Source organism: Hydra vulgaris, chromosome 14 (genome assembly GCF_038396675.1).
Source record: "Hydra vulgaris chromosome 14, alternate assembly HydraT2T_AEP".
In the NCBI taxonomy this organism is placed as follows: domain Eukaryota; kingdom Metazoa; phylum Cnidaria; class Hydrozoa; order Anthoathecata; family Hydridae; genus Hydra; species Hydra vulgaris.
Genome location: NC_088933.1, coordinates 9,109,032 through 9,136,964, shown reverse-complemented (window position 1 = coordinate 9,136,964; position 27,933 = coordinate 9,109,032). Strand labels below are relative to the sequence as shown.

Genomic DNA, 27,933 nt, shown 5'->3' with positions numbered 1-27,933 from the left:
CAAAGTCAATATTTATTGATGTTTAAAAATAACATTCAAAACAATATATTATCTTCATTTCTAAAATGTGATTTGGAACGTTAGATGCATTATTTGGATTTTTTTTTTTTTCGGGGAAGGGGGGGGGGGGAGTAATGATAAATTTTTTGGGGGGAGTAGAGAAAAAACAGAGCAACGCGTAAATATTTAATAACTTTTTTTTCAAAAATCAATTCCGAATGTTTTTAATTGACTTTCTTTAATAATTCTGATATTTTATAAAAGAATAATTTATTGTAATATTAAAGTTTAAGAGTAATTCACTTTTTGTTTACTCATTTATAGACAAGATTTTGAAATACAAATATAGATTTAGTTGTATCCTAAATCAGTTAAATATGAAAAAAGGTTGTATTAACGTTTTAAAATCTCTTAAAAGTTTTTGCATAACATAACTTAAAATAGTTTTATTTCCGTTGATTACTGTTCAACATTCCTTATAATTGGTTTTAATTAAGTCCGTAGCATATATTTAAATTATATTACAATAGGAATCATATAAACTTCCGATAAATAAAATCTTTTGAAAAATATAATTTTAAAATATTCTCACATTTATTAAGAAATTTTCAGGAAATGCTTGCATTTCTATATTAAGTATATTATATTCATACTAAAATATATTTCATATGTATATATATTAATACAACTGTATATCTATAACTATTTTTACAAAACTGTTAGTTTATTAAATCAAAGTTAATTAAAAAAGAGAGCAGAAAGCAGCTGCACTAACGATGAAATTTTCAAAAAGACCCCTAAATTTGCCAATTGATGCCCTATATTCGCTGAGTCCCCTGCAATTTGGGGTAGCTAGCCACGGCTTTGTGACCGATTCTCTAAATCCGATATCTTTTTGCATACTTTATCATTTATAAGTATCTATTGACTCAAGGTCAGTCAAAGTTTATATGAGACTTTTTCATTAAAAACACTTATTTACATGTTTAACGTGACTCCTGAAAAATGCGCAAAGATTATAAACGATTATTGTTAAAATTATTGAAAAAATTTATACTTCATTTAAATCTAATAAATCATTAAACACACACACAAAAAAAACAACCAAGTAAATCTTATTCCAAGTAAAGAAAAAAAATTTCCTATCGTATTACCAATTCTAAAACAAGAAAATAAAAAGTATCAAATGAACCAAGGCATCTAAATTTTTAAGAATTCTTACTGTTTAAAACATTTCGAGAAAAGTGCTTATTTTTAAATAGTAATATATATATATATATATATATATATATATATATATATATATATATATATATATATATATATATATATATATATATATATATATATATATATATATATATATATATATATGTGTGTGTGTGTGTGTGTGTGTGTGTGTGTGTGTGTGTGTGTGTGTGTGTGTGTCTGATGTTTGCCGAACAGGTAATCGTCATTCGTCTGATGCCTACAACATGAAACTAAGAGTTCTGTGAAAAAGTTGTTTTTAATCTTATTCTTTAAATTCTAAAAAAGATGCAGAAAAAAATTAAATTTAAAGCACTCACAGAAATAAGATCAAATGAACAGTTAATGTACTTTATTTCTTCACGTTTGCTCTTTTTTAAAAAGAAAGTTTTATTTGTGCTGACCAGTTTTTACTGTATTCTCAGATTGAAGTTGTTCTTTTTTCAAATTCTTAAGAGCATAGTAGACTCTACAAGTTTTAAGCAATGTTCAAACAAAGGACTATTTAAGGTATTTTTGACATTCAGAATTTATAGGTTTCTAACCTTGGTTACCCTGCATTGGAAACCTGGAAAAAGTGTATCATTTTGAAATGTTTTCAATCCCGCAGTTTAGAACCTATTAATAAATTAGTACAGACAACTAATTAGGTAGTAAAAATTTTTCACGTGAATCATTAATTATGCAATGTTGTCGATTCATAAGTAATGTAGCTTTGAATTAAAATTTTGCCATACTTGATGACTAAGGAATATTTAAAAAAAAACTGACATGACTTATGCATAGCTTCGTTTCTTTCTTTTCATTGAAGTTCTTTCAAGAAACTTTCAAAGAAAAAAGAATAACAGGAAGAATTCAAATTGTATACAAGAAGCATTTTAGGAAGTAATGTAGCTTGAATTAAGTTAATTTGATTAAATACAATGAGTTTAGAAAATAGTGAACATAAAGCCGTACCTGATGATGATTCTGATCATTTCTTAAAATCCGATGAAAAGAAAAACGAATCATTAAAGAGCCTGGAAAACGTCGCGGAAAACGTTGTCGCGGAAGTAAAAAGCGAAATCACAAATATTTCAGCTGTTGCACAAAAAGAGGCAGACAATTTGCTCGATTCAGCTAAAGAATTGTCCGACTCCGGCCAAAATGTAATCGAAGACAAAAGTTCATCAAGTGTTCTAAACGAAGTTTGTAAAGCAGTTGAAGATATAGAGATTGTAGGAAAAGAAATATCTGAGTCATTTGTTGAAAAAGGAAACGAAGCGCTTGATGTTACTGCAACGTCAGTTAAAAATAAAAGTGATAGTGTTTTGGAAAATGTGCGAGAAAAGGTTGATGTTACTGAAAACAATTTAACTGAAGTTATAGATGATGCAAAAAAGAAAGTTGAAGTAATAGAAGAGAGTAAAAATTTGCTAACTGATGTGAAAGAGAAAATAGAAAAAAAAGTCCAAGATGTTACAAACAATTCAAAAGATAAGTCTTTAGAAGCAATTCAAAAAATAGAAAAAAATGTTGCTGATGTTACAAATACTGCAAAAGATAAAACATTAGAAGTGGTTGAAAGTAAAAAAGAAAGTGTGTTAACTGCTACAAAGCATACTGAGGAAACAGTACAAGCATCATTAGAAAGTTGTCAATCTAAAGTTGAAACCCTTAAAGATGATACTGCAAAAAAAGTAGCAAATGCAACAGAAAATTTAAAGTCTGTTGGTGATCATCATTCTACTGGAGAGTTTTTAGGCAAAGATTGTATCAGCAAAGGAGGTTCAATATTGAACTCAGGATTAAGTATTGAATTTTTTTTTTTCATTTCCAATAAATATTAATAATAAAATAATGAGATCAATTATTAATATACATTATGTATACTTTTACTAAAATTATTCATTAAATTTTTTAGATACATAATAACACATGCTAATAAGCATTTTAATGACTGATAACTATCATTTATGTTAAAATATAATAAATAAATCTATTTAACTTAAATCTTAAATTTTAAGACATAAATTATTTGTATCAAAACATGTAATTTCATTTTTTGAAATCTTTTCTTTTTTTATAAATTAAGGTAAACAGAAGTCAACTTCATCAGCTATCACTGTTATAGATGACAAAGGTGTGCACAGCTTTTATTTTATTTTATTATTATTATTGTTAATTTTTTTTGTTATTGAATTTAAATGAAATAGTTAATATTAATTAAAAAGTAAATGATTTAATTAAGTTAATATTTATGATATATAGCAATTGTAAAATTGATATAAGCATTAAAAATAAAATAGCAAATATACACTTTTAGTAGGTTTAGTAGTTATGTCATATGAAATTTTTAAATCACTAGATTGTTATATATTCTTGGAAAGAACTTTAATACAACATTTTAAAGATGAAAAAGTTATGAAAATATATATAAACAATTTTAAAAAAGTTATCAGGTTTTAGGAAACAAATTTTTGAATATATGGATTTGTTGAAGAAACTGGTCAAAATTTAGATTTTCTCAATGTAGCAGCATAGTGTATTCAGGGAATAGAGGGGGCCTCAGACCACCATCTATATCATCAAAAGGTGAAACAGTGTGAAGACAGCTCATAACACTTTGTGGTAGCTTGTTATTGTCTAAGAATTATATAATCATTTCCATATAATTCACAACTTGCTCTTGCTCTAGAGATTTTAACGCTGAATGATATGACATTGAGTTGAACGCTGAGTGGCATTTGTATCAAGACGGTGAAGTTTAACTCATTTAGATTCTTATCCAGTTTAACTCATTCAAATTCTTTTTCTTTGAAAGCAACTCACCCATTTTTTTGCTAAATATACTAAATATTTAATTTGGTTCAAACAAGCATTAGTTTTGATTCATTTTATTCATTTGTGTTCATTCACTCTCCATTACAAGTAAAAAGTGACTGTCGCTATACTCAATGTGTGTTCACGATGGTAATGTAAAGTTATCAGGTTAATATTTCTTGAATACTCCACAAAATTTCTATGAAATTTTTTGCCATATTGTACCTTAAAAGATTAAAATATTTATAGTTATTTAACTGCTGAGATAACAACCTTAGCAACACAAAAAACACACCTATTAATATTAAGTTTCAAGTTATTTCTTTATAAATCCTCAATTTATTTTTTATTATAAAATAAAAAGTTATGAAAGTAATTTAGAATAACAACATAACAATCTATAACAAACAAATTATAACAAAAGTTCACTAAAAAGTAATTAAATATAAAAATAAAATGTCATTTGAATAATACATGATATAATACATAATACGTTTGAATAATACATAAAATATATGTCTTTGCACCTTAGAGTTGCTTTTATTAAGACTTTTGATAAATAAACAAATCTAAAAAAATTATTTGAACTAATAAGGACTTTGTGATTTATATGTGTATGTGTACCACACATTTATACAAGTTTAACCATTTTTCATTTCATGTGATAGTGTTTATATTTTTCTTAAATTTTAAAATAATCTAAAGAGAGAAATAAACATGAATAAAAAATTACACATATTACATATACACTATATTATACAATTTAAAGTAAATGATATTAAATTTTTAATGATTTTAAAACAAAGTCATTTATAAAAAATTATCAAGTATAATAAAAAACATTGCAAACAAAGCCTAAACAAATAAACTTTTCTTTTTGTAATTGTACAGTTACAAATTGCAAATTGTATTGCATATTGATTGAATGAGAAAATCTGATATTTAAAAAGATTTTCATATTGGGAAAATCATTTCAAGTTATATTGCTTTTAAAAAAAAATACTTAGCATATATTTTCTAACTGTGACATCCTTACAATTATAATGATGGTTGTTATTTTCAAATTAAATATTAAAGTACAATAAAGAACAATTAGAAGAGGAAAAAAAAACTTCGCTTTTTATTTATAGATTTACATTTATAATAAATACATATAATAAATATATATATAAAAGTATATATAAATATGTAATATAAATATATTTAATAAATGTTATTTATTGTTACTTTTTTTATTTTATCGTTTATCTAAATAAATTGGTATTGTGGCATTATTAAGTTAAAAAGTATGTTATTATGTAATGTGAAAACTTATTGAAACTACCCCCACCCCTCCATATATCTTGATAAAGATTTTACAAAATGGAAATTAGGGTACCAAAAGTCAGGGAGAAAATAGGTATAGTATAGTGCTCATGAATATTTTTCAATAAAATTGGGCAATTGTATAGAAAATGTGTAGACTTAATAGAAAGGTATGGATAGAAAAAAGAAAGAACATATCTTCAATGTTTGGGGAATGCATGAAATGCAACAATATTTTTTGCATGAAAAAAATCCACTTGAAAAGTCGGTTATTGTTATCAATGTGTCTTTTATTTAAGTTTAACTTTTATAGCTTTCAAAAAATGTCTGTTATAAAAAATATATAATCCTACAAAATAAGGCAACAGTAAACATTCCTACCTACCTTGTAAAAAGCAAACTATAAAAAATGCGATAGAGAATTTTAGCATATTTTTTGGTTCTATATAACTCGATTTCTGCATACCTGCTTTTAGGTGTTTTTTATTCATTTCAAGTTCTTTTTAATAAGTATGCACTTTGCCTTAACACTTTTTAAATAAGGACTGGTTCAATTTTCTGAGTTTTACTGTATGCAAGACTTTTTTTATAGTAATTAATCTAAGTTTTTACAATATATCAGTATTATTGATGTTTGTTGAAGATGAAATGGAGAATTTTGTTTTTAATGGAAGAAACTTTTGACAATTGAGCAGTTTAAGCAATCATATAAGCAAAAATTAATAATTTAAGTTTGTTCTCCATTTATCTTTAATTTCTTAAAGAAACTGAGGTAACATCCTTTTTTTGAACTTTTTATTTCTTTCTAAAACAGATTGGCAAGTTGTTTCTGCGCAACTTGCCACAGCTTTGAAAGAACGAAAAAGCTTTAACTCATAAAACTTGGCATTTTATGAGTTGAAGCTTTTTCATTCACTCCTTTTTCTCTTATATGAGATTCACTCATAAAAGAGAAAAAGGAGTGAATGAAAAAGCTTTAACTCATATAATGGTGAACAATTACTTCAAATTTTACAAGCACCTATAATAGTTGCTTTTTATTTTATTTTTTGATAATTGAACATTCATTTTATTATTTTACTACTTTATTTTACTATTTTTTGACTATATATATATTTATATATATATATATATATATATATATATATATATATATATATATATATATATATATATATGCACATAAAATGCAGTAGTGGTGTCATGTTAGAGCGCTCGCTTTATAAGTGAGAGGTTCCGAGTTTGATCCCCACTATGTCCCTGGTAGTACCGCACTCAACTTGTTTCTCAGCGCAGCGGCCTTGTTTGTCAAGGTTCGTGTTTCGGAGTTATAGAGTTGAGAGAGGGTTATAACCACAATTAAGTAGTCTCCTTGTCTGTAGTGGCCTTCTCGGCCTTGGGGAGGTGAATTAACAAAAAATATATATATTTACACATATAAATATATATATATATATATATATATATATATATAATATATATATATATATATATATATATATATATATATATATATATATATATATATATATATATATTTACACATATAAATATATATATATATATATAAATATATATATTTACACATATAAATATATATATATATATAAATATATATATATATATATATTTACACATATAAATATATATATATATATATATATATATATATATATATATATATATTTACACATATAAATATATATATATATATATAAATATATATATTTACACATATAAATATATATATATATATATATATTTACACATATAAATATATATATATATATAAATATATATATATATATATATATATATATATATATATATATATATATATATATATATATATTTACACATATAAGTATATATATATATATTTACACATATAAGTATATATATATATATTTACACATATAAGTATATATATATATATTTACACATATAAGTATATATATATATTTACACATATAAGTATATATATATATACACTCACACATACACACACACATGTGCACTGGCGTATATATTTCATCTTCGCATTTGTTATCATTATTTTCATTTTATTTATTATTATTGTTTGATTTACACTAAAAGCAGCTATTTTTAAATAAAAAAATAAAAACAACCGATTTCTATTGGTAGCGGCATAATAAAAATTTACTCTTAAGCGTAAGCTTAGGAGTAAATGCTTATTTTAATCAAGAAACAAACAAGTATTAATATTTTTCTTATGGGGTCTGTTTCTCCGAATATTTCCAGGGTAAAGCTTCCAACATGTCGCCAAGTTCTCTCAGTATTTTTTCATTATCAAAAAACAGTAAAATTGCTTATGAGTAAAAGCTAAACTTTATTCACGTATTTTTTAGCACTTTTGCTATGAGCATTTGCTTTTTAGCTTTTACTTTTACTCAAATCAATTGCTTGTGAGCAATTGCTTTTTTTTTAACCCGGCCTATTATCACAATTTTTATTCAAATATTTTTTATAGATTTCAATTTTTTTATCTTTTATATTATTCAGCTCCTAAGTCTAGGAAGGCCACTACAGTTGAGGAGGGTACCTTATTGCGGTCACAACCCTCTCTCAACTCTTTAACTTGGAAATACAAACCTTTATGAACAAGTCCAATGAGCAGAAAAACAAATTTAAAATAAAACAATACATATAGTTTTAGCATGAAATTAATTTTTTTTTTACAGTTTTAAATTATGTTTAAAAATCTTTTTCAAAATTATTTGAAAATTTCTTTTATAAATTTTATAAATTATTTATAATAAATATTATAAATTATTTATAATAAAATTTCTTTTATAAATTTTATAAATTATTATATAACATTATATAAAATATATTTTAAATAAAGTTAAAGTAGAAAATTATATTAATTTTCAATATCATTAAAAAAAAAAATAAAACAAATTTAACAGATATGAAATTTTTAAAAAAACCAAGTTTACCCAATAAAACCCAAAAAACCTACTGGGCCAGATTTTTTAAAAAGCCTGAATTTTTGTTAACCCTGGTGTGTATATATATATATACATATTGTGTGTTTATATATGTATTTATATATATATATATATATATATATATATATATATATATATATATATATATATATATATATATATATAATTTCATAGTAAAAATATATATATATATATATATATATAATTTTCATAGTAAAAATATATATATATATATATATATATAATTTTCATAGTAAAAATATATATATATATATATATATATAATTTTCATAGTAAAAATATATATATATATATATATATATATATATATATATATATATATATATATATATATATATATATATATATATATATATATATATATATAATTTTCATAGTAAAAAAAATTTCTTAGCAAAGAGTGTATTTAAAAATTGTTTTAAAATTAAGTTTTATTTTTTTTCTTCCATTTAAAGCTTCTGCTCTTTATGCTCATAATGAAATTAGAAAATTGCATGGTGTGAAGTTATTTAAATGGGATTCTGGATTAGCAGAGTCAGCTAAAAATTGGGCATTAGAGTTGGCTGAGTCTGATCTCGGTCTGCAGCATTCTTGTTTGCAAGGATATGGAGAAAATATATACATATCCAAAGGTACTAGCTCGCCAGTTTCTACATCACAAGCAGTCTTGCAGTGGTAATTTTTTTTTTAATTTTTTTCCTAATGTTAAACTTTTATGTTTGATGATATATACACTTAAACACACACATACACACACAATTATTAGTGTTTATTACCTATGATTCCTCACTTGTGAGGTTTAAATAGGTTTTCATAATGCCTTTTTCCTTATTATTAAACCATGATTATAGAAAATTTTATTTTAATGAATGGTCTTTTTACTGTTAACCTATTTTACTGAGTACTAGTGATACTAGCACAAGGAAAAATTAACCCTTACATTTGATTTAAAATGGTGTTATATTTAAAGGAGTTTTCCTTCTCCTAAGTAAGTTACTCTCGCCACTTATAAAAAGTTTCATTTGTTTCACTCCATATATATATATATATATATATATATATATATATATATATATATATATATATATATATATATATATATATATATATATATATATATATAAAGAGCGAGAGAGATTTAAGTTTTTGTCCATTTAAAAATTGATTCGAATTAAATATATCCAAACATTAAGAAAAGTTTTGAGTTTGCTCAATGCAATTGAGAACACACAGAACTTTTTCACTAAAAATTTGGATTAAATGTTGTTGGTTATCAGAGGTTTTAATAAAACACTATAGGTTAGTAGAAAATTTGATGAAATTCTACTGGTTTCTAAGTTAATTGACACAAACAGTTTTAAGCATGGCAATACAACCTTTTTTTAGTTTAGTTTGAGTTTAAAAAATAAACTTGTCATTTAAATTATATGAGAGAGGTGGTAAATTTGTACAGCTGTGGTGCAGTGGTTAGAGTTCTTCAGGCCTTGTGATGAAGCAGAGCAATTGCTTTGCACACGTGAAACACCCCCGTATATGTCCTTCTGGGAGCGACAAATAGCACTCGCTAGTCTCATTACTTATAAATATCTAGCCTAATATTTATAAATATCTTATAATTATATAAATATCTAGCTTAAAAAATTTATCAAACTAAAACTTCACTTATAGCTTTGGTTTATATTTGTACAGGTTCAATCACATACTATTAATTAATGACAATTATATTTAAAATTCAAAAACATCAAAACGTTGGAATATCAAATACTTTTCGTCAAATATAAGTTAATAAACTAAATATTTTCACTGATATCTTCAAATCGAATAACCTTATATTAAAGTCTATTTATTAAAAAAGTTAGAGCTAAGCAAAACTAAATATTAAAAAAAAAGTTTCATTAAGCAGTATGTATAACAAATATATTTGTTACATAACTTTGAATTAAAACTTTTAGAAGCGTGCTCACAAACAACAAAAGAGAAATGTAACATTACTATTTCCCAAATGCATTTCTCAAAATATACGTCAGTATACAAGTTATTTATTATATTTTTATAAGTATATATATACTTACACTAATATATATTTTTATATTAGTATGAGTCTATTATATATTTATTACGTATATAATCAAGTATATAAAAAATTATTTACTTGATAATAATTAAATTGCGCATTCAGTTTAAATTAAAAAGCAGATTTTGGATTGTACAAACGATGAATGGAAAGTTATGAAGTCATTACTGCTAATAGATAGAATGGAATGTTTATTATTTTCAAAACGTTTCGTCCCAATTAGAATAAAAAATTTAAATTTAAAAATTAAAACTTGATTGAATTTTGAAGAGTCAAAAGTTTTAATCAACAAGATTTTGTGAAAACATAAGATTCTTCTGCTTTATTGTTTTTTTAATTTTTTACACATCTTTTGTTATAAAATTAATATTCCTAATCTTTTTATTTTTTTATTTTTAACTAATATTTATTTTAAATTAAATTAAAAAAGTTTCTGTTGCTTAGAATGTCTGCAATCAAGCATGTTAATTTAACTCCAATAGGAAATAAAGAAAAAAAGAGGAACACTTTAGGATGTATAAATGTTTATGCAGCCCCGGTCACAAACTGGTCCTGGCTATATTTTATCTAACCCGGCCCCGGTCAAATATCAACCCTGGTCGCTTACTACCTGGCATACTTGCTTTTTACTTTACAAAATGGTTGCTGATTTTAAATAAGTAAACACAGGTTCAACTGTTGTGTTGAACCTGTGGCAGCATAAAGCATATGTTAAATGTAATGCTTTCAGTATCATAAATGCAGAGGCGTGGTGGCCCCAGAGGTTATGCGGGATTCCCGCATGGGCTTTTCACTTTTTTATCTAAATATGGGCCTTTTGGCAAATTTTAATTTTTCTACATTTTAAAGAAATTCCACAATCATTTACAATATTTATGTTTGCGCAAATTAAATTTTATTAATCACTTGATTTAAAGTCTTCAACTTTGAGCGCAATTTTATTAGTATTTTGTATAATAATAATATTGCTCTTAAAACAAAGTAGATGTTTTAAGACGTATTATGATATTTTTTTCATAAGAAAAATTATGAACCCATAAACTGTTTTTAACGATCGCAATGTTGACAAAATAAATTTAAAAATCTCCGCAGACCCATATTGTTATTGTTGGACTTACATTAACTTAATTTAAAATTTAACCCCAAAATATTTTTTTAAATGAAATAATACGCAATACAATTACTATATAATAATTGCAATGCGTTTTAATTCATTTAAGAAAAATGTTTTGGTGTTAAATTTAAAATTAAGTTATATATAAATAAGTATCGAACTCATGTTTTGCATTTTTGTAGCATTTCGAAACAGATATAAACTTGTTTTATAATAAATAAAGTTTTTTATTTTTATACAGTTCATATTATTGTATGTAAATAAACAAATCACTCCATAATATCTTGTCCTCAGACAGATTAAAAAAAGGATGATGGCTATGCAAAAAGTACTTTTAAAGAAGATATATTTTATGTAAACTTTGAATTATAAACTATATAAATACACAAATAAAACCTTTTAAAAATATCATAAAACCATATTATTTAACGAATTTATTTTAATTGAGGTGTGGGAATACCGCAAATATTTTCAAATACAATTTCATATTACACCTTAACAATTTACTTATTTACGACACATTTTTATTACTATTAATTATAGGTAAGTTTAAAATAAAGATTCCATAGCTTTAAATTTTTTTATTTTCATTATATATATACAGTGGGTGGCCATTGAAATAGGGCCATAGAGTTTTCTACACATTTTTGTGAAATTTTATCCATAATGTAAAAAAAAAATAGAGGTTTACGGTAAAAAATAATTAAAAATTTAAAGAATAGTTGTTTATTATCAAATATAAATATAAAAATAAACCAATTTTTTTTTTATATATAAAAATTGTAATGTTATCAATATTTTGTAAATCCACCCTTTGCTGCTATAACAGCTTCTACTCTCCGTAGCATGCTGTCAATGCATTTCTGTGCCAATTCTTTTATGTGAGGGTTTCGATGCCAACCTTCAATTAGTTTTTCAATAAGCTGGGTTTTATTTGTCACCAGTTCTTTTGAAGAAACCTCCCGTTTTAATAGCTCTCACAGGTTTTCTATAGGATTAAGATCCGGAGAATTTCCTGGCCAATCCAGCAGTTGAATTTTTTTCTCTCCACTTTTTAATGGATTTTACCATATGGCATGGGGCAGAATCTTGCATAAATATAAATTCGCTATCTGGAAACCATTCCGAGACTTAAGGAATGAGCTTTTGCTCCAAAACTTCTTTGTATTGGTACTGCCTCATTGTCCCTTGGACTATGTAAAGCCTTCCCGTACCCTTACCACATATAACGGACCACACCATAATTGAAAATGGATGTTTTACTGTCTTGATAATGCAGTCTGGATTAAATTTTTTACCAATCTTCGTCGCACAAATGAGGTTTTGTTGTTCAAGATCTGAAACGTGGATTCATCAGAAAAGCACACCTGAAAACAAATGTTTAAAAAAATGTTAGTCTTTCATTAATCTAAAGAAAATCGAGAAATAAAGCAGAAAATGACATTTTTAAGAAATAATTACCTTTCTCCAATCATCTGTTGTCATATTGCGGTGTTTTATAGCCCATTTCAGTCTTTTATCCTTTATGGCAGGCTTTAATTTTGGTTTTTTCGGAGGACAGTAACACTTAAAGCCTAACTCATCTAAGCGTCTCCTGACTGTGCGATCACTAATATTAATTCCAGCATCTTTAATCAATGTTGTGATTATTTTTCTGGGTTTCTTTCTATTCTCCTAGCAAATATTCCTGATAATTCTCTCAGACCTTGGCGTTGTAAGGCATTTTCCTTTACAGTTTTTACGGAGTGTTGATATAGAGTTTTCACCATTTTTTATTTTTGATGCTACTCTTTGCACAGTCTGCCTAGAAACATTACTATTCTCATTTAAGCAACACTAGTGTTGCTTAAAAATGACATTATTTCACTTTTTTTACAAACATTCACATCTTTTTTTTACTCATGGTCAGAAATTTAAAAAATATAAAAGACAAATAAACACACTACAAAAATATGTAAAAGAAAATTAAAAAAGTTGAAATAATGTATATTTTTGGAAAAACTACTTTCAAAGAAGTTTTTCACTTAATAAAACACTTAAAAAATTAAAATTTTGAAAAATAATCGGTTAAAAATAACATTTGAAGATAGTTCCTTAACACACACACAACACGCTTCGGCACTCTACAAATGATAACTTAACACAATTTCGCAGTTTTGCTTGTCAAAACACGCAAAATATAGTGTTGCTAGCAACAAAATAGTGTTGCCTACACAATAGTTTGTAATAATGTCGTAAATAATTATGAAAAATTGTGAATTTTAAAAAACGTGATGGCCCTATTTCAATGGCCACCCACTATATATATATATATATATATATATATATATATATATATATATATATATATATATATATATATATATATATATATATATATATATATACACATACATATACATGTTTTTTTGTATAGGCCTTTACATCAAGCATATATGGTAAAATACCGCATATATAGGCCTTTTAATAAAAATCTGGCATGGGCTTTTAAGAGCCACCACGCCCCTGCATAAATGTAAGACTGCAGATCAGAATTGGTAAAAATCTAAAACTGCAAAACAACAATAGTAGTTTGCAAACATAACATTAAATCGCCAGCATGTTTGCACTTGCTGAGTTTTCAAAATAATGGTTTAGGACAACTTAAGCATTTAAAGACAACTTTGTAGCCAAATTATCTTTGATTTCCCTTTATCTACTTCAATATTAATATGGTTCAGTAGACTTTCTAGAACATGTATTTTTGGTGCACTGTATCTTTTTAAGAAAGATAGTTAAACTTCTATAAATATAATAAAATTTGTTTATTATTACTAACAACACATATCTAACATATATATAAATAAAGTTAATAAATAAATAAAAATATTTAGATAAAACTTAACTCAATTAAATAGTTATATATTAAGTATTATAGTTATTGTTGTTGTTGTTGTTGTGTGTGTGTTTTTGTGTGTGTGTGTGTGTGCTTGTGTTTTCCACACAAAAACTGTAAAATTATAAAATGTTGAAAAAAATATTTAATTTTAATTTTTTATTTTAATTATTACTTTACAAAGGTACAAAACAGCATCCCAGTATCGTTTTCATTCACCATCGTTCACATTAACTAGTGGAACATTTACACAGTTGGTTTGGGATGAATCCTTAAATCTTGGCGTTGGAGTGGTGTTCCACGAAGAGAAAAAAACAACTTACATTGTGGCTCATTATTCTCCTCCTGGAAACACTATTGATAGTCGTTTATACACAAAGCATGTTAAACTACCTAGAAATGGAGGTAAGTTTAGTACTTTAATTATAACTCTCCCAACCTTGAGCTATGGAGGAATATGTCGAATCTAGTACTTCCAGAGTCATAGAGTGGATTTGTACCTTGAACATCTTGATTATGAGCTAAGTGTTCTACCACTAGTTTCATTAAAATGCATTTGAAATAAAGAATTGAATTAAAGAAGGGAATTAAACATTGAAATAAAGAAGGGAATTATTTTTTTAAGCAGTAGTTTATTCAAATTTATTGATGAATTTTAATTTACTTTTCTTTGATTTTCCCATTTTTAAGATTTCAACTTTGAAGGACTCTGTTATTTTTAAGATTTCAACTTTGAAGGACTCTGTTATTTTTAAGATTTCAACTTTGAAGGACTCTGTTATTTTTAAGATTTCAACTTTGAAGGACTCTGTTATTTTTAACCCAATACTTTTAGTATGACTATGTTCCTAGAATTTGATTAAAAATAGGTTTTTTGAAATTTAAGTTATTGAAATTTTAGAAACAAACAAATTTTTAAACTGTTTTAAAAGCACTAATTTTTTTCACTAATTTATTATGCTAATTTATAATTTAATAAGTTTTGGTTTAATATTATACACAATTTTTAAAAATATGATTCACAAACTCAACTTACTGTCAGTAGTTACTGATGTTTACAATTAAGGGTGTTTGTACATAAATTTAGTTAAGTGGATTTTTTTACATTTGAATGCTAAATATTGTTTTTTACCCCCTTGCTTATTATATCTTTATTATTAATAATAATCTATTTAATTTTTATAAATGTAATTTTTAATACAATAAATGTTTAATTGTTGCCCAGCACTTAAAAAAAAAATTTTTTTTTAGTGCTGGGCAACAATTAAACATTTAAATCACAATTAGTTGTATGATTTTCTGTGATTATTCATGATTAATCGCAGCATTTGAAACAATAGTCAAAATAATACACTCAAAACAAATAATTATGTCAATGATTGGTTAACAGAAATTTATTTATGTATCAAGTCACATTTGTTTTAAGGCTTTTAAATAGTTAAAACATTTCATAATATATTGATTTAAACACATGAATTTTTCTTAAAATATAGCAATACATAAGTTAAATAAATACACCCGAAAGTAAACTTACGTTATTAAAATTTGAAATGATTTGATTATTTTATAATTTAATTTTTATTATAAATTATAATTTGATTATTTCATAATTTTAAAACATAAAATAAACAAACAAAACTATAAACAAACATAAAAGTACAAAATAATATTTTAAATATAATAATATAATTAATATTTGAAATATAGTAATAAAAATAAAGTTTAACATAATAATAATGTTAATAATAAGAAAATAACCCACGAAGTATTACCCAGCTTACAAGAAGTATTTTGGTATTTTTTATATTGGTATCGGGGACCAAGATAAACCCCGGGCTCCTCCTGTTATCTGTGGCTGTTGCAAATTAACATTGGAAGAATAATTAAGAGGCAATAAGAAAAAGATTTCATTTGTAGTACCCAGATTTTGGAGAGAGCCAAATAATCACCTAAATAACTTTTTTGACTAAAGGAAAGATTTGCAACCATGGATCTACAATGTGAGGAATGTTGCTCAAGTACCTGGAAAAATTTCTTCTACTTTCACTCCACATAAAATTGGGCTTGATAAAACAATTTGTCAAAGCATTAGATCACAGTAGAGAAACATTTGAGAAGATTGGATCAATATTTCCTAAACTATCAGAGGCTAAGGTTTTAGCTAGATGTGTTTACTGTACCACAAGAAAACTGTTTGCATCAGAAGCTCTTCAAAATTAAATGACAGAGAAAGAAAAAAAGAATTTTACTTGCATTTAAGCATGTATTTTACAATTTTCTGGGTAACAACAGGATTGAAAAAAACAAGGAACTATTTGTTGAACTATTTGAAAGTTATTGCAATTTGGGCTGCAGAATGTTGCCCAAACTTCACCATTTACACTCTTATTTTGAATATTTTCATCCAAATTTAGGATCCAATAGGAGAAGCAGTATCAAGGAAGAAAGGATGAAGCCATGTTAGTTGTAATGTCACCACATACAAAAGACAAAAACAATTTAATGTACCTTTCTGATCTTCTTAATCTAAATTGTAGTTTTATATATATAACATATGTTATAAACATATAAATTAAACTTCAAATTCAAAGCAAATAAATGTAAATTGTTTCTACATGTTATTTGAATTTTTTCTACTAGTTGGATTGGATGGAACACACTATCTATAGCTTATATCCAAAACCGTTATAGCTAAAAATTGTCAAAGTGATTTACAGAATTAGTATGCAAAAATATATATAGAAACATCAAAAAATAAACATTAAAAAAGAATTTGTTGCTAAGTGTATTAAGTCAATACTTTCAAATTTTTTCACTTAATTTAAAAAAAATATATAAAATAATAGAAAATTTGAAGAAAGTAATTCTTACCAAAAAAAACAACCATTTCTACATAAAAAAAACAAACAAAAAAAACAACTAGACAATTCTCTGTTTTTATATTGTTCATCATCATCATCATCATCGTTATCATTATCATCATCCAACCAATGGGAAATCTTGAGTTCAAATGATTAAAAGAACTCTTTTAATCAAAAGAAATCTTAAATTAATAAAAGGTTTTGAATTTGCATGCAAGTGCTTTAAAGAGTTGTTAACTTTACTCAGAGTGCAAGAAAAAGTTAAAAAATGTTTATTTCTCTCTTCTATTTGAATATTTGTAGATTAACATTTTTTTTTTGTTTAGTTTGATGATTGAAAGTTCTGTATACTTTTTTATAAAATCATTTTTTGTACTTTATAAAATATTTTTACATTTATTTTATTATGCATTATATTTTGTGCAGTTACTGTTTTTGTGTTTTTTAGTTTATTTTTATGTCTCTGACCTGACAAAAAATAAATAATGACTTTTTTCTTTTAGAATTACCTAAAGCACCGAAACTTGAAGAACTAATTCCCAAAAATGTTTCTACAAGAGGTCAGCCTACTTTCAGAAAAATTAGTTATTTTCATATTATAATTACAATTATAAATTTGTATTTTGACAAAACAATATTTATTATTTATAACTAATAATTTATAACAAAAATTTATTATTTATAACTAATAATTTATAACAAAAATTTATTACTTATAACTAATAATTTATAACAAAAATTTATTATTTATAACTAATAATTTATAACAAAAATTTATTATTTATAACTAATAATTTAAAACAAAAATTTATTATTTATAACTAATAATTTATAACAAAAATTTATTATTTATAACTAATAATTTATAACAAAAATTTATTATTTATAACTAATAATTTTTTAGACTCTTTTAGGTTTCTTAACTATTTCCCCCAATTTTTTAAGGAAATTTTTTTTGACAAATATATGTAGCCCTACATAATGAAAAAAGTTTTTCTATATTATATATAGATTTTAATTTTTTGCCCTCGCTCCTATGTTGATGTTGCAAAAATATTATTATTATACTTTATCAAATATTAATAATTTTAAGTATTAAGTCCTTTTTAATAAATAAATAAAAATATCTATATATTTTAATTTTCTATTAATCATCATCATCATCATCATCTTACCACTCATAAAAAAACTCTTACTTTTGACTAAATATCATATTGGTATTGATGAACACTTGGTGAACACTTACAACATATATACATGCATGAAATTGTTAAAAAATTTTTTAAAAAACTTTTATTCATGTTTTTTTGTTTTTTTTAAATCATATTTGTGAATGTAAATGTGAATGTAATTTGTTTGTTAAAAAATGAAAAAGCAATTCAAAACAATTTTTTACTGGCTGATGTATTTATTTTTACATATATATATGTTCTGATTCACTCCCAATGAGGCTGCAAGCAACCACTATTAATTTAGACAACTAGAAAAAAAAGAATAGAGTTACAGAACAAGAAATTGATTGACAGAAGACTTAAAAAGTTGTAGGTGGTATGATTCAGGAAAACATGAAGTTGGGTGAGAGTTCCGAAGGGTTGATGTGCAGGGAGAAAATAAATTAACAAGTAAAAATTTTTCGAGCATGCAGGGGCGTATATAGACCATCCAACTACTCAAGCTTTTTCGAATACTAATTGAATATTCCAATACTCACATAGTTTATCAAAAGTAAAATGACATATTAAAAAAAATGTAGAATTTAATAAAAAACGTTTAATAATTAATTTTGAATGATTCTATTATTTTTTTAAATATTTTTTTCTAAAAACATAAATTTCAAAAAGTAAAAATAAATTGAATGTTTCAAAATTTAAACTTGTTCTTCTTTTTGTTTTAATTGAATCTGCTGTTGAGAATGAAGCTGTTGAGGTTGGGCATGAGGTTGGACGAATTGTTATTAAAGTGTGATATAAAATGTCAGGTTGTCAGTCGTTTTTTGAAAGAATATAATTGACGAAATTCTTTCTTCAGCTCAATATATATATCGATTTGGTAACGATTTTGTGTGTTTTGTGGATCTGAAATAGAACTTATTGCATTATGGAGTTTTTTTTTAGTTCTTTTTGTGATCCAACTTGTGGTGTTATTTCTATTAAATCGTCAGGTGAAAAAGAGTTAGCATCATTGTTATTATTGATATGCTCATCTATAAACATTTGTGGATGTATTTGTTCCATTATTTTATCAGTGAATGAAATCGCAGCATTTTTTGAGGAATATTTAAAAACTGGAATATTACTCTCTTATCCACTCGGTAATTAAATTGTCAGAGTCATCAAAACTGGATCTTATCTTTCGCCCATCTTTTTTTGATAGCATGTATCAGTTTTTTAGCTATACTAGTTTGAATTGGTTGCATTGGTTGTTAAAAAGTGCAAATTTATGCTTTGCACTTTTTAATTTTTCAAAATTTTTCCGAAGTTTAGTACTTTTTTCTTTATAAAGGCTGTTGATACATTTTGAAATAGTTGTCAGACTTTTTGGCATTTTATATCCTTTATGTTGCACATAACCAGCAATAGCTTAAGATTTGCTCATTGCCATTCCATCAACAGCTGCAACTTTTGACAATATTTCATTTAAAGATTCTTTTTTAACAAAAGCCAAATAGTAATTAATTTTTTTTTTTTTTTTCTTTTTCTCAGGAATATTATTTACTCCATAATTTTCTCTTGATCCTGATTTAGATATCAATATTTTATGTTGTAGCTTTAAATGGTTAATTATACAGTGGTTGAACTTTTCCATCCAATGTTCGTTTTGCACTTACCACTTGTGGCTTCACCAACTTTATTATTTTTTTTCTGAAAAACTTCCATACCTACTTTTTTGACATGGCTTAAATACCGTAGATGTAATTATGTAAGAAAATCCCACAAATTTTAATTTCCACTTAATATTATACAGCAACAAATTGTATTTTTTATCAGAAAATGTTTTTATTTTTTTTTTATAAATTAAATCTATGGAACAATTTGAAATATTGATTATGATTGTATAACATTTATATAGAAAAATATTAAATATACCAACATTTATAAGCAACTTAAATAACCAACTGTGTTTTAAAAACCAACTACAATAATGCCACACAAAACAAAAACCATACCAAAAATGTATTTTCGTTTATCCGCATCAAGATTTTATAAAAATGTTTATAATTTTTTTTTTTTGTATTTTTCTTTTTTTTAATTCATTTTAATAGTAATATATTCTTTTTAGTTCTAATATTTACATATATTTTTCTTTTTAGTTCTAATATTTACATATATTTTTCTTTTTAGTTCTAATATTTACATATATTTTTCTTTTTAGTTCTAATATTTACATTCTGCAAAGCTCTTTTCACTTTTTTCTTTTCTTTTTAAAATTTATTAAATGTTTTGAAAAATTATTTAAATATTAAATAGTCAAAAAACGCGCGTATATATTCGAACATCAAGTATTCAAATACTCAAGTTGTATGGTCTAGATAGATACAGTAAACAAATGAGACTTTGCTGAATGATGAGCCAATCATGAATGAGTTTTAGTTAATGGAACTAGAGATGATAGCTCCTTTGAGCAGCAGCCATTTGTAGAAAAAAGAAAGAGATGCAACTTTACAATGATGGGAAAGAGGCTCAAGCTTAGCAGAAAGAGCGGAACTAACTAGGCTTACAATTTTGGACCTTGTCAAGAAGAGCACAAGCATATTTAGAACTACCAACCCAAATATGACAACAGCATTCCATACAGAGTTGAATAAGAGATTTGTAGAGGTAGAGAATGGAATCAGGAGAGAGAAAATGGCGAGCATGATAAAGAGAGGTAACGTTAGCATATGCCTATTTAGCAATCAATTGTATATATGGTTTTCATGAAAGGTCAGTAGTAAGCGATAATCCAAGAAGACGACTCAAAGGGTCGTCATTCAATAATATAGGAATGTCAACAGTATAGCGATAGTTGTTAGCAGTAAATAACTGAGTTTTGTTGGAATTAAATTTACAAACCACTGTGAGCCCAAATCGGTTACAGAAGTGAGACCAGATTCAAGATCAGCTGCCTGGTCAAGACAAGAGTATAAAGCTGAGTCATCAGCAAAAAGAGCTACTTTAAGATGTAAGGTTGTCAGGAGAATCATTAATGTAGGTAAGAAACAAAACAGGACCAAGGATAGAACCTTGAGGTACCCCAGAATTACTGGAAAGGAAGAAGAGTGTTGGCCTTCGAGGACGACTTGGATAAAGGGTTTAAAAGAAACAATTTGATAATCTCAAAAACTTACATCAGATACACCATATGAAGCAAGCTTATGGAGAAGACCAGCATGCTAAACTTTGTCGAAAGCTTTAGATATATCAAGAGCAATAGCCCTAGCCTCACTGCCTCCATCTTTTGCACAATATAATCTTTCAGTCGTAGCAGTTATACAGTATTGATTGTCTGACTGTCAGTTGTTTGTCTCAAAATAGGATGTGAGAAATTTGTTGATTAAAGACTCAAAGACCTTGCTAAAAACAGAAAGAAGACTGATCGGACCATAATTGAAGGGATCACAATGTTCACTAGAGTTTTTAAAAATTCAAACAACAGTTGTCATTTTCCAGCAGGCAGGAAAACAAGATTTAGTCAAGCACTGATTAAAAAGTTTAGAAAGAATTGAAAAGAGTTCTAGAGAACAATTTTGTAAGACTATGACAGGAATGTTTTCTGGACCACAAGAAGAAAAGAGTATAATTGAGTTATGACTTTAGCAATAGAAGCTTGGAGTGATTTGAATGTCTAACAATGGGTTAACCTGTTTAATTGAAATGGAAGGACGAGAATGGCCATAAGATTTAGAAGGAAAGTCAAATTAGATGAAAAGTTCTTTGCAAATAATTCAGGTTTATTCTTGGGAGAGGTAATAAGAACAGTCCCATAAATGAGAGATAAAATGTTAGACCTACCCTTCTTAATGACGCTGTTGAAGATTTTCTAAAAGACTCTAGATCCTAACTTCTGAGATAAGATACGAGATTTAGTGAACTGAGAATAATGGAGCTTGGCATCAGACAGCATCTTTTTACATCAATTTCTGGCAATGAAAAAATGGCTGTTTGTTCTCAAGAGGTTTTTTTTGTTTGTTTTATTGAAAAAGATGAAAAAAATGATTACGATTAGATATAGCAGCTGCACAAGAAGGTGAAAACCTTGGAGTATAATTTTACTTCATTTCTGTGTCATTTCAAATGTACATCCATGTAGATTATGAACATCCATGTAGATCCATAAGATTATGGATCTACATGGATGTACATTTGAAATGACACAGAAATGAAGTAAAAACATATTATTGGAGTTCGGAGTTCTTAGGTGAAGCATAGGCTGGTGATTTCTAAATACAATAATTGTTTAAGTTCTTTGGATTGTAGTAAAGTCCTCCAAGTTTCTTCTGATAGTCTTAATATTAATTTAATGTTTTTAAAAGAAAGCAGTCGAGAAGATTTACTTGATCTTTTAATTAATATTGCGACATGTAGTCTCCATACCCTTTATCATTCTTTACAAACTTGGGAAAAGGCTACTGACTGAAGCGTTAAGAGTATACTTTTTTTTTTGTATAAAATATTTGATGAGTTTCTTTCCCGCAGAGCCGACTATGAATGTCTAACAGCTGCTACTTTTTAGACTACTCTCTTGAAATCTGCGCACACCAATGGATTAGTTTCTCACACCGATGGATTGGTTTTGTAAAAAACTTTATCAAAATTTAACCTGAAAATAAAAATCCTAGACAAAATACCAGTTTTGATTGTCTTGCTAAAGTTGTTGAAAATGCCATTATTCTACTGAAACTTAGATTTCTTGAGGAAATGGCAACATCAATTATAAATGATTTTTTATTCGCTTTTCAAACTGACAATTCAATGGTGCCATTTCTTAATGAGTCACTAAACAACATTCTTTTTAATTTATGCAGCCACTTTTTGAAGAAGGATGTTTTAGAAAAGGCAAACTCTGTTAAGTAACTAAAGTCCATAGTGGCGTATCCAGATGTTAATTCGGGACACCAGTATATAAATTTTTGGCAGACGTTTTGAGGACTCTTTTTTTTTTGTCTTGTTTTAGAGTAGGTTTATCACAACTTGCAAAATATCCTAACTCGTCTTTAAAATCATCAACCAAAGGAATATTTTAGTCAGATCAATACAGTCAAGATCATTTTTTTATTGAATGATATAACTAATAATTATATTGTGATAACCACAATGCTACAATAACTTATCCACAAGATTAAATATAGGAATATCTTCATCAGCATTCATCAAATAGTCTTTATATTATAGAAAGGATGAATAGAAAAGAAAAAAAAACACTTGATTAACTAGAGTTAATAAAGTTCAATACTGGAATTCCTAATTAAAATCTGTTGATCTTGGTTTTGCGATATAACATGATATTAAAGTTTTGGAAAAAAATGACAAGTTGAGTGATTTATGCACTTTTCAGACTAATGCTTTACAGTTCTTGTCTAGTTTATGTACACATGTTTGCATTTTACAGAAAAAGTATATTAAGAAATAATCCTGTTTGAAGTACTTCTTGTTTCCCAAAGTTGTTGGAACTGGCTGAGTTTTTAACAGCTTTATTAGAAAAATGCTTGCAAATTTTGTTTGTTTGAAAAAAACTGACTTCTGAAACGACAATGAAAGCCAAACAAGAGTATTCAAAATTTTTGTTAAATATTGTTAAAACTAACAATATTTAACAGAAATTTAATTTAATTTGAGTTATTCGGAGAGTTTAAAAACTAACACAGAGAGAAAACATGGTTGAAGATTTTTGTAATCATTTTAATCATGGTTAAACTTTTTGATAAAACATCACTAAAGTAGGCTTCTTTTTATGAAAAAACTTTTAGTTTATAGAGTTATTCAGAGAGTTTAAAAACTAACACAGAATTATTCAGAGATTGATTTCTTTGGATGCACATTGGTTTAGATCCCACTATAAATCTATTTGGTCTGTTTTCTAAATAGTTTTAGATTTATCTCACAGTCAGGCTATTGTTGAGCAAGGAATTACAGAAAACAAAATGCTTCTTGTTGAAATCTTGACATGGAAAGTCTTATTTCTAAGCAATTAATATGCGACTATATAAAACGAAAAAACTTTTAACCTCGCAGTTTTCTAATGTCAAAAAAATTGTCATGTCAAATTTTCTTGAATATTAACAATCACTTGTATATAATCTAAAATGAAATCAAACAACAAGGAGAAAAAAGAAAATGAGATGTCTTTTGCAAGAAATGAGTATTAAAGTTGCCTCTTTGGAGAAAACTATTATTGAGCTTAATAAAGATGCTGATAATTTTGCATTTGAGGCAGGAAAAAGAACAATATAATGATCTTATCCAAATGTAGTGAATTAAAAAGAGAGTATTCTCAGTGAATTGAAATGCAAGAAAGTAAAGTTTGTAGAACTAGTTTTAACTAGAATTAATTCATTAATTATGGTTTGTAGAACTAATTTTAACTTGTATTAATTCATTAATCACAAATTGATGAGTTGTTTTTATTATGATAGGTGTTAAAGCTAGTGTTATAAGGTGTTATAAAAATCCAAAAGGAATACACACCCTGCAATTGTGTAAATAATTAAAACTGTCCTATAAAGGAAAATGCTAAGTCACAAATGTAATTGATAAATTTTAAATACCATCCTTAAACACTTAAGCTAAAGTTAATATTGTTGTACCAGAAGGTGAATATATATATATATATATATATATATATATATATATATATATATATATATATGTATATATATATATATATATATATATATATATATATATATATATATATATATATATTTAATGTATTGTTTAATAAAATTATTCTGTTTAATTACATTTTTTAGAAGACCAGCAATCAAAATCGAAAGTTAGTTCGCTTGCTGATGTGTTATGTAAATGGTGTACGCAAACAGGTATTTTAAGATAACTTATACTAAGGCAAGAGTTTTTTGGATAATTTTTAGCTAAGAATTGTTAATGAAACTTCAAAATAAATGTGATGCTCTATGATGAGATCAGGTTTGATGCTTCAAAAAATTAATTTAAGTCATAAGTTTATTTAGAGTGAATTGCTTTTAACCTTATTTAAAAAACAAATAATTAAAACGACAGTAGACCCTAGAGACCACCAGGTTTTATGTTGTTTCAATGGAATGAAACCTTTTTTTATTTAAGAGTATTTGCTTTAAAATAATAGAAAGATTGTTTTAAAATCTAAAGAAAGTGGCAAAGGTCACAAAGGGGGCTCAGGGGCTTGAAGAGATAGAAATGAAATTTTGATATAGCTTGCTAGCATCTAAGCTCAAATGTGTTTGACCAAAACTTTTATAACCTTAAAGTCTTTCAAATAATGAACAGTTGAAATAAGATCAGGTAACTCAGATTCTCAAAAAAACACTTTCTTACTCATCATTACACTTGAGTATCTTGTTTGAATTGTACTCAACCTCTTCCTTGATATCCTCTATAGAACACCACTGTTTTTCAAAGTATTATTAAACTGTAGCCAAAGATTCATTAATAAACATCTTAGTGAGATTACTATTCCTATCAGGATTTCTGAAGGAGATACCGAATGTTAGAGTATCAGGGTTGTCATCAAGGTTAAATCACATCACTTGGACAAATCATGTTCATAAAATGTTTCATACAAAATTTTCTTGAAGTATTTTCGACAGTGTTTCAACAGTGTATCTTTGATACCTGTAATCAAGCAATCCAAGTGTGTTTAGTTTACCACAATCTTCAATTGAGTCTCCTCACCAAAGACAAGTCTTTTTCTTGCATGACTTAAAATTCTAAAAACTGCATTATCACACTTCTAATTATAAGCTGCTGAAAACTTTACATCTTATAAGTTAAGTGTCAGAAAGCATACTTGAATTGAAATTTGATTCTTGCACATCTTCAACTATAGAAAGGATTTGACACCGCTGTTTAAGTATAAATCTAAAATTTATAATTTTTATTATTTTTATAAAATTATAACATAACCATCAATAACATTTACAAAAACCTTTATAAAACCTTCGTCCATAGAGATACAAACTAAAGCTGACTCCCCAGTCGGTTTTATTTTGCATTTTAAATCTGTTTTGTGCAAAAAAAAAATTTCTTTTGCAGTTGAGCTATCAGTCAAGAAAGTTGACATGAAAACAACTAAAGTCTCTTATATTAGCCAATTAATCTAATTTACTACTTAATTTTAAATACCAAAGATATATATAATTTCAACCTTTTCTAATTGATAAAAATGTTGTATGGACACTTCTAGATCATTCATTGTTCCAAAGATGTTATTTTCTACTGCAGGCTTACTCCATATTCCTTTTCTAAGAGTAGATATCAGCAGCCTTGTTTTGTTTCAGGAAAGTTCTATTTTTTGTTTACATACACGGGCTCTACATTGTCTTTTCTCTGTGTGTGTGTGTGTGTATCTAACATAATACAAAAACAGAATGTTTAATTTTGTAATTGTATTTTTTTTATTTTTTTTTGGTAACATTCCCTATCTTATTTAACACCTTATTTGAAACTGAAAGCGATTTAAGTTAAGAGTTGTATTTTTTAAAATATATTTAATCGTCCTTAAAAACAATAATTCGTAACATTTAAATATATTTAATCGTTCTTAAAAACAATTCGTAAAAACAAAAATAAGATTATTATGTCAAATATAAAAATGTTTTGATTTTTGTAATTATACGGATAAAATCATTTTTTATGAGTATAACTTTTTTTTTAATAACTTTTATATTGTAAATCAGAATAAATAAGATATTTCTGCTTAAGTGATAGATTAACATTAAACACGGTTTGAATTTATTTAAATCGTGTTTAAACGGCATTTCAACTACTCTCGAGTCCTTAATACAAGGGTCGGTGAGAATAAACGGGGTGGTGGTGGTGGTAATTTTAGTCAATATCTAATAAGAATAATTTTTTTTTTTAGTTTTGAGATTTTTTTAGTTTTGAAATTTTTTGTTGTTAACAAGTAAAAATTAATAAACGAGGCCGGGGTCTTAATAAGCTTAGGATGAATGTTTCCAAAAACTAATAAGCGCGCTTCGCCCCCGCCCCCCTTTCCCACCTTTGTATTAAGGACTCGAGAGTATTATTGATTTAATTTTGGACGCAGATTATTTTCTGTATGTATTTCGTTTCGTATAATTGATGTATTCCGTATTTGAAATATTTTTAACTGTATTTTATTAAATAGAGGAGAAACCGATAGAGAGTTGGTCAGGAACCCAGCAACCTATAAAACAAGATGAGTCAAAAAACTAAAAAATTTTTTAATATAATAAAGTTATTTTACATATAGTTTTTAACTTTTTTTCTTCTTTCGTAGTGGAAATAGTTTTTTCTTATTTTCAGTTAATGTGTTTTGCATTTCATAAATTACGTCGTTTTAATATTTAATTGCATAATGAGTTTCTTTTAGATATTATCTTTTTTTTTCATTAAGTTATTTTTTACCTATTTATTTGACTCAAATTTCATTTTGTATTGTTTGCGCTGTTATTTTATGAAATAAAATTTTAGATTGTGAGTTGA

General features: G+C 25.9%; 2 protein-coding genes across 4 annotated transcripts in view; one reads left to right on the top strand and one right to left on the bottom strand.

Annotated features, from left to right (window-relative positions):
* Positions 1–1,793, bottom strand: part of LOC100203056 (KN motif and ankyrin repeat domain-containing protein 1) — a 48,998-nt gene extending 47,205 nt beyond the window's left edge. The window contains exon 1 of one of the 2 annotated variants that reach the window (XM_065817089.1): positions 1,569–1,793. The gene's annotated coding sequence lies outside the window, so the exon portion shown is untranslated. The remainder of the gene's footprint in view (positions 1–1,568) is intronic. The other variant, XM_065817091.1, reaches the window with a different exon arrangement.
* A 197-nt stretch (positions 1,794–1,990) lies between these two features.
* Positions 1,991–27,933, top strand: LOC101239151 (uncharacterized). Of its 2 annotated transcripts, XM_065817085.1 has the most exons (7): positions 1,991–3,039; positions 3,323–3,370; positions 8,804–9,023; positions 14,596–14,816; positions 17,776–17,832; positions 25,221–25,289; positions 27,596–27,933. In XM_065817085.1, the coding sequence occupies exons 1-7, from the start codon at positions 2,172–2,174 to the stop codon at positions 27,661–27,663; spliced, it is 1,551 nt and encodes a 516-aa protein (XP_065673157.1). In that variant the 5' UTR covers positions 1,991–2,171; the 3' UTR covers positions 27,664–27,933. The 2 variants fall into 2 exon arrangements, with proteins under 2 accessions (XP_065673157.1, XP_065673158.1); XM_065817086.1 differs by lacking the exons at positions 25,221–25,289; positions 27,596–27,933 and adding an exon at positions 21,633–21,682 and having other exon boundaries at positions 2,030–3,039.

Bases quoted from the DNA above. Each gene is read 5' to 3' on its own strand.
- LOC101239151 (XM_065817085.1), top strand. From the start codon at position 2,172: ATGAGTTTAGAAAATAGTGAACATAAAGCCGTACCTGATGATGATTCT. The intron at 9,024-14,595 runs GTAATTTTTTTT...TACTTTACAAAG, and splicing joins TCACAAGCAGTCTTGCAGTG to GTACAAAACAGCATCCCAGT. The intron at 14,817-17,775 runs GTAAGTTTAGTA...TTTTTCTTTTAG, and splicing joins TAAACTACCTAGAAATGGAG to AATTACCTAAAGCACCGAAA.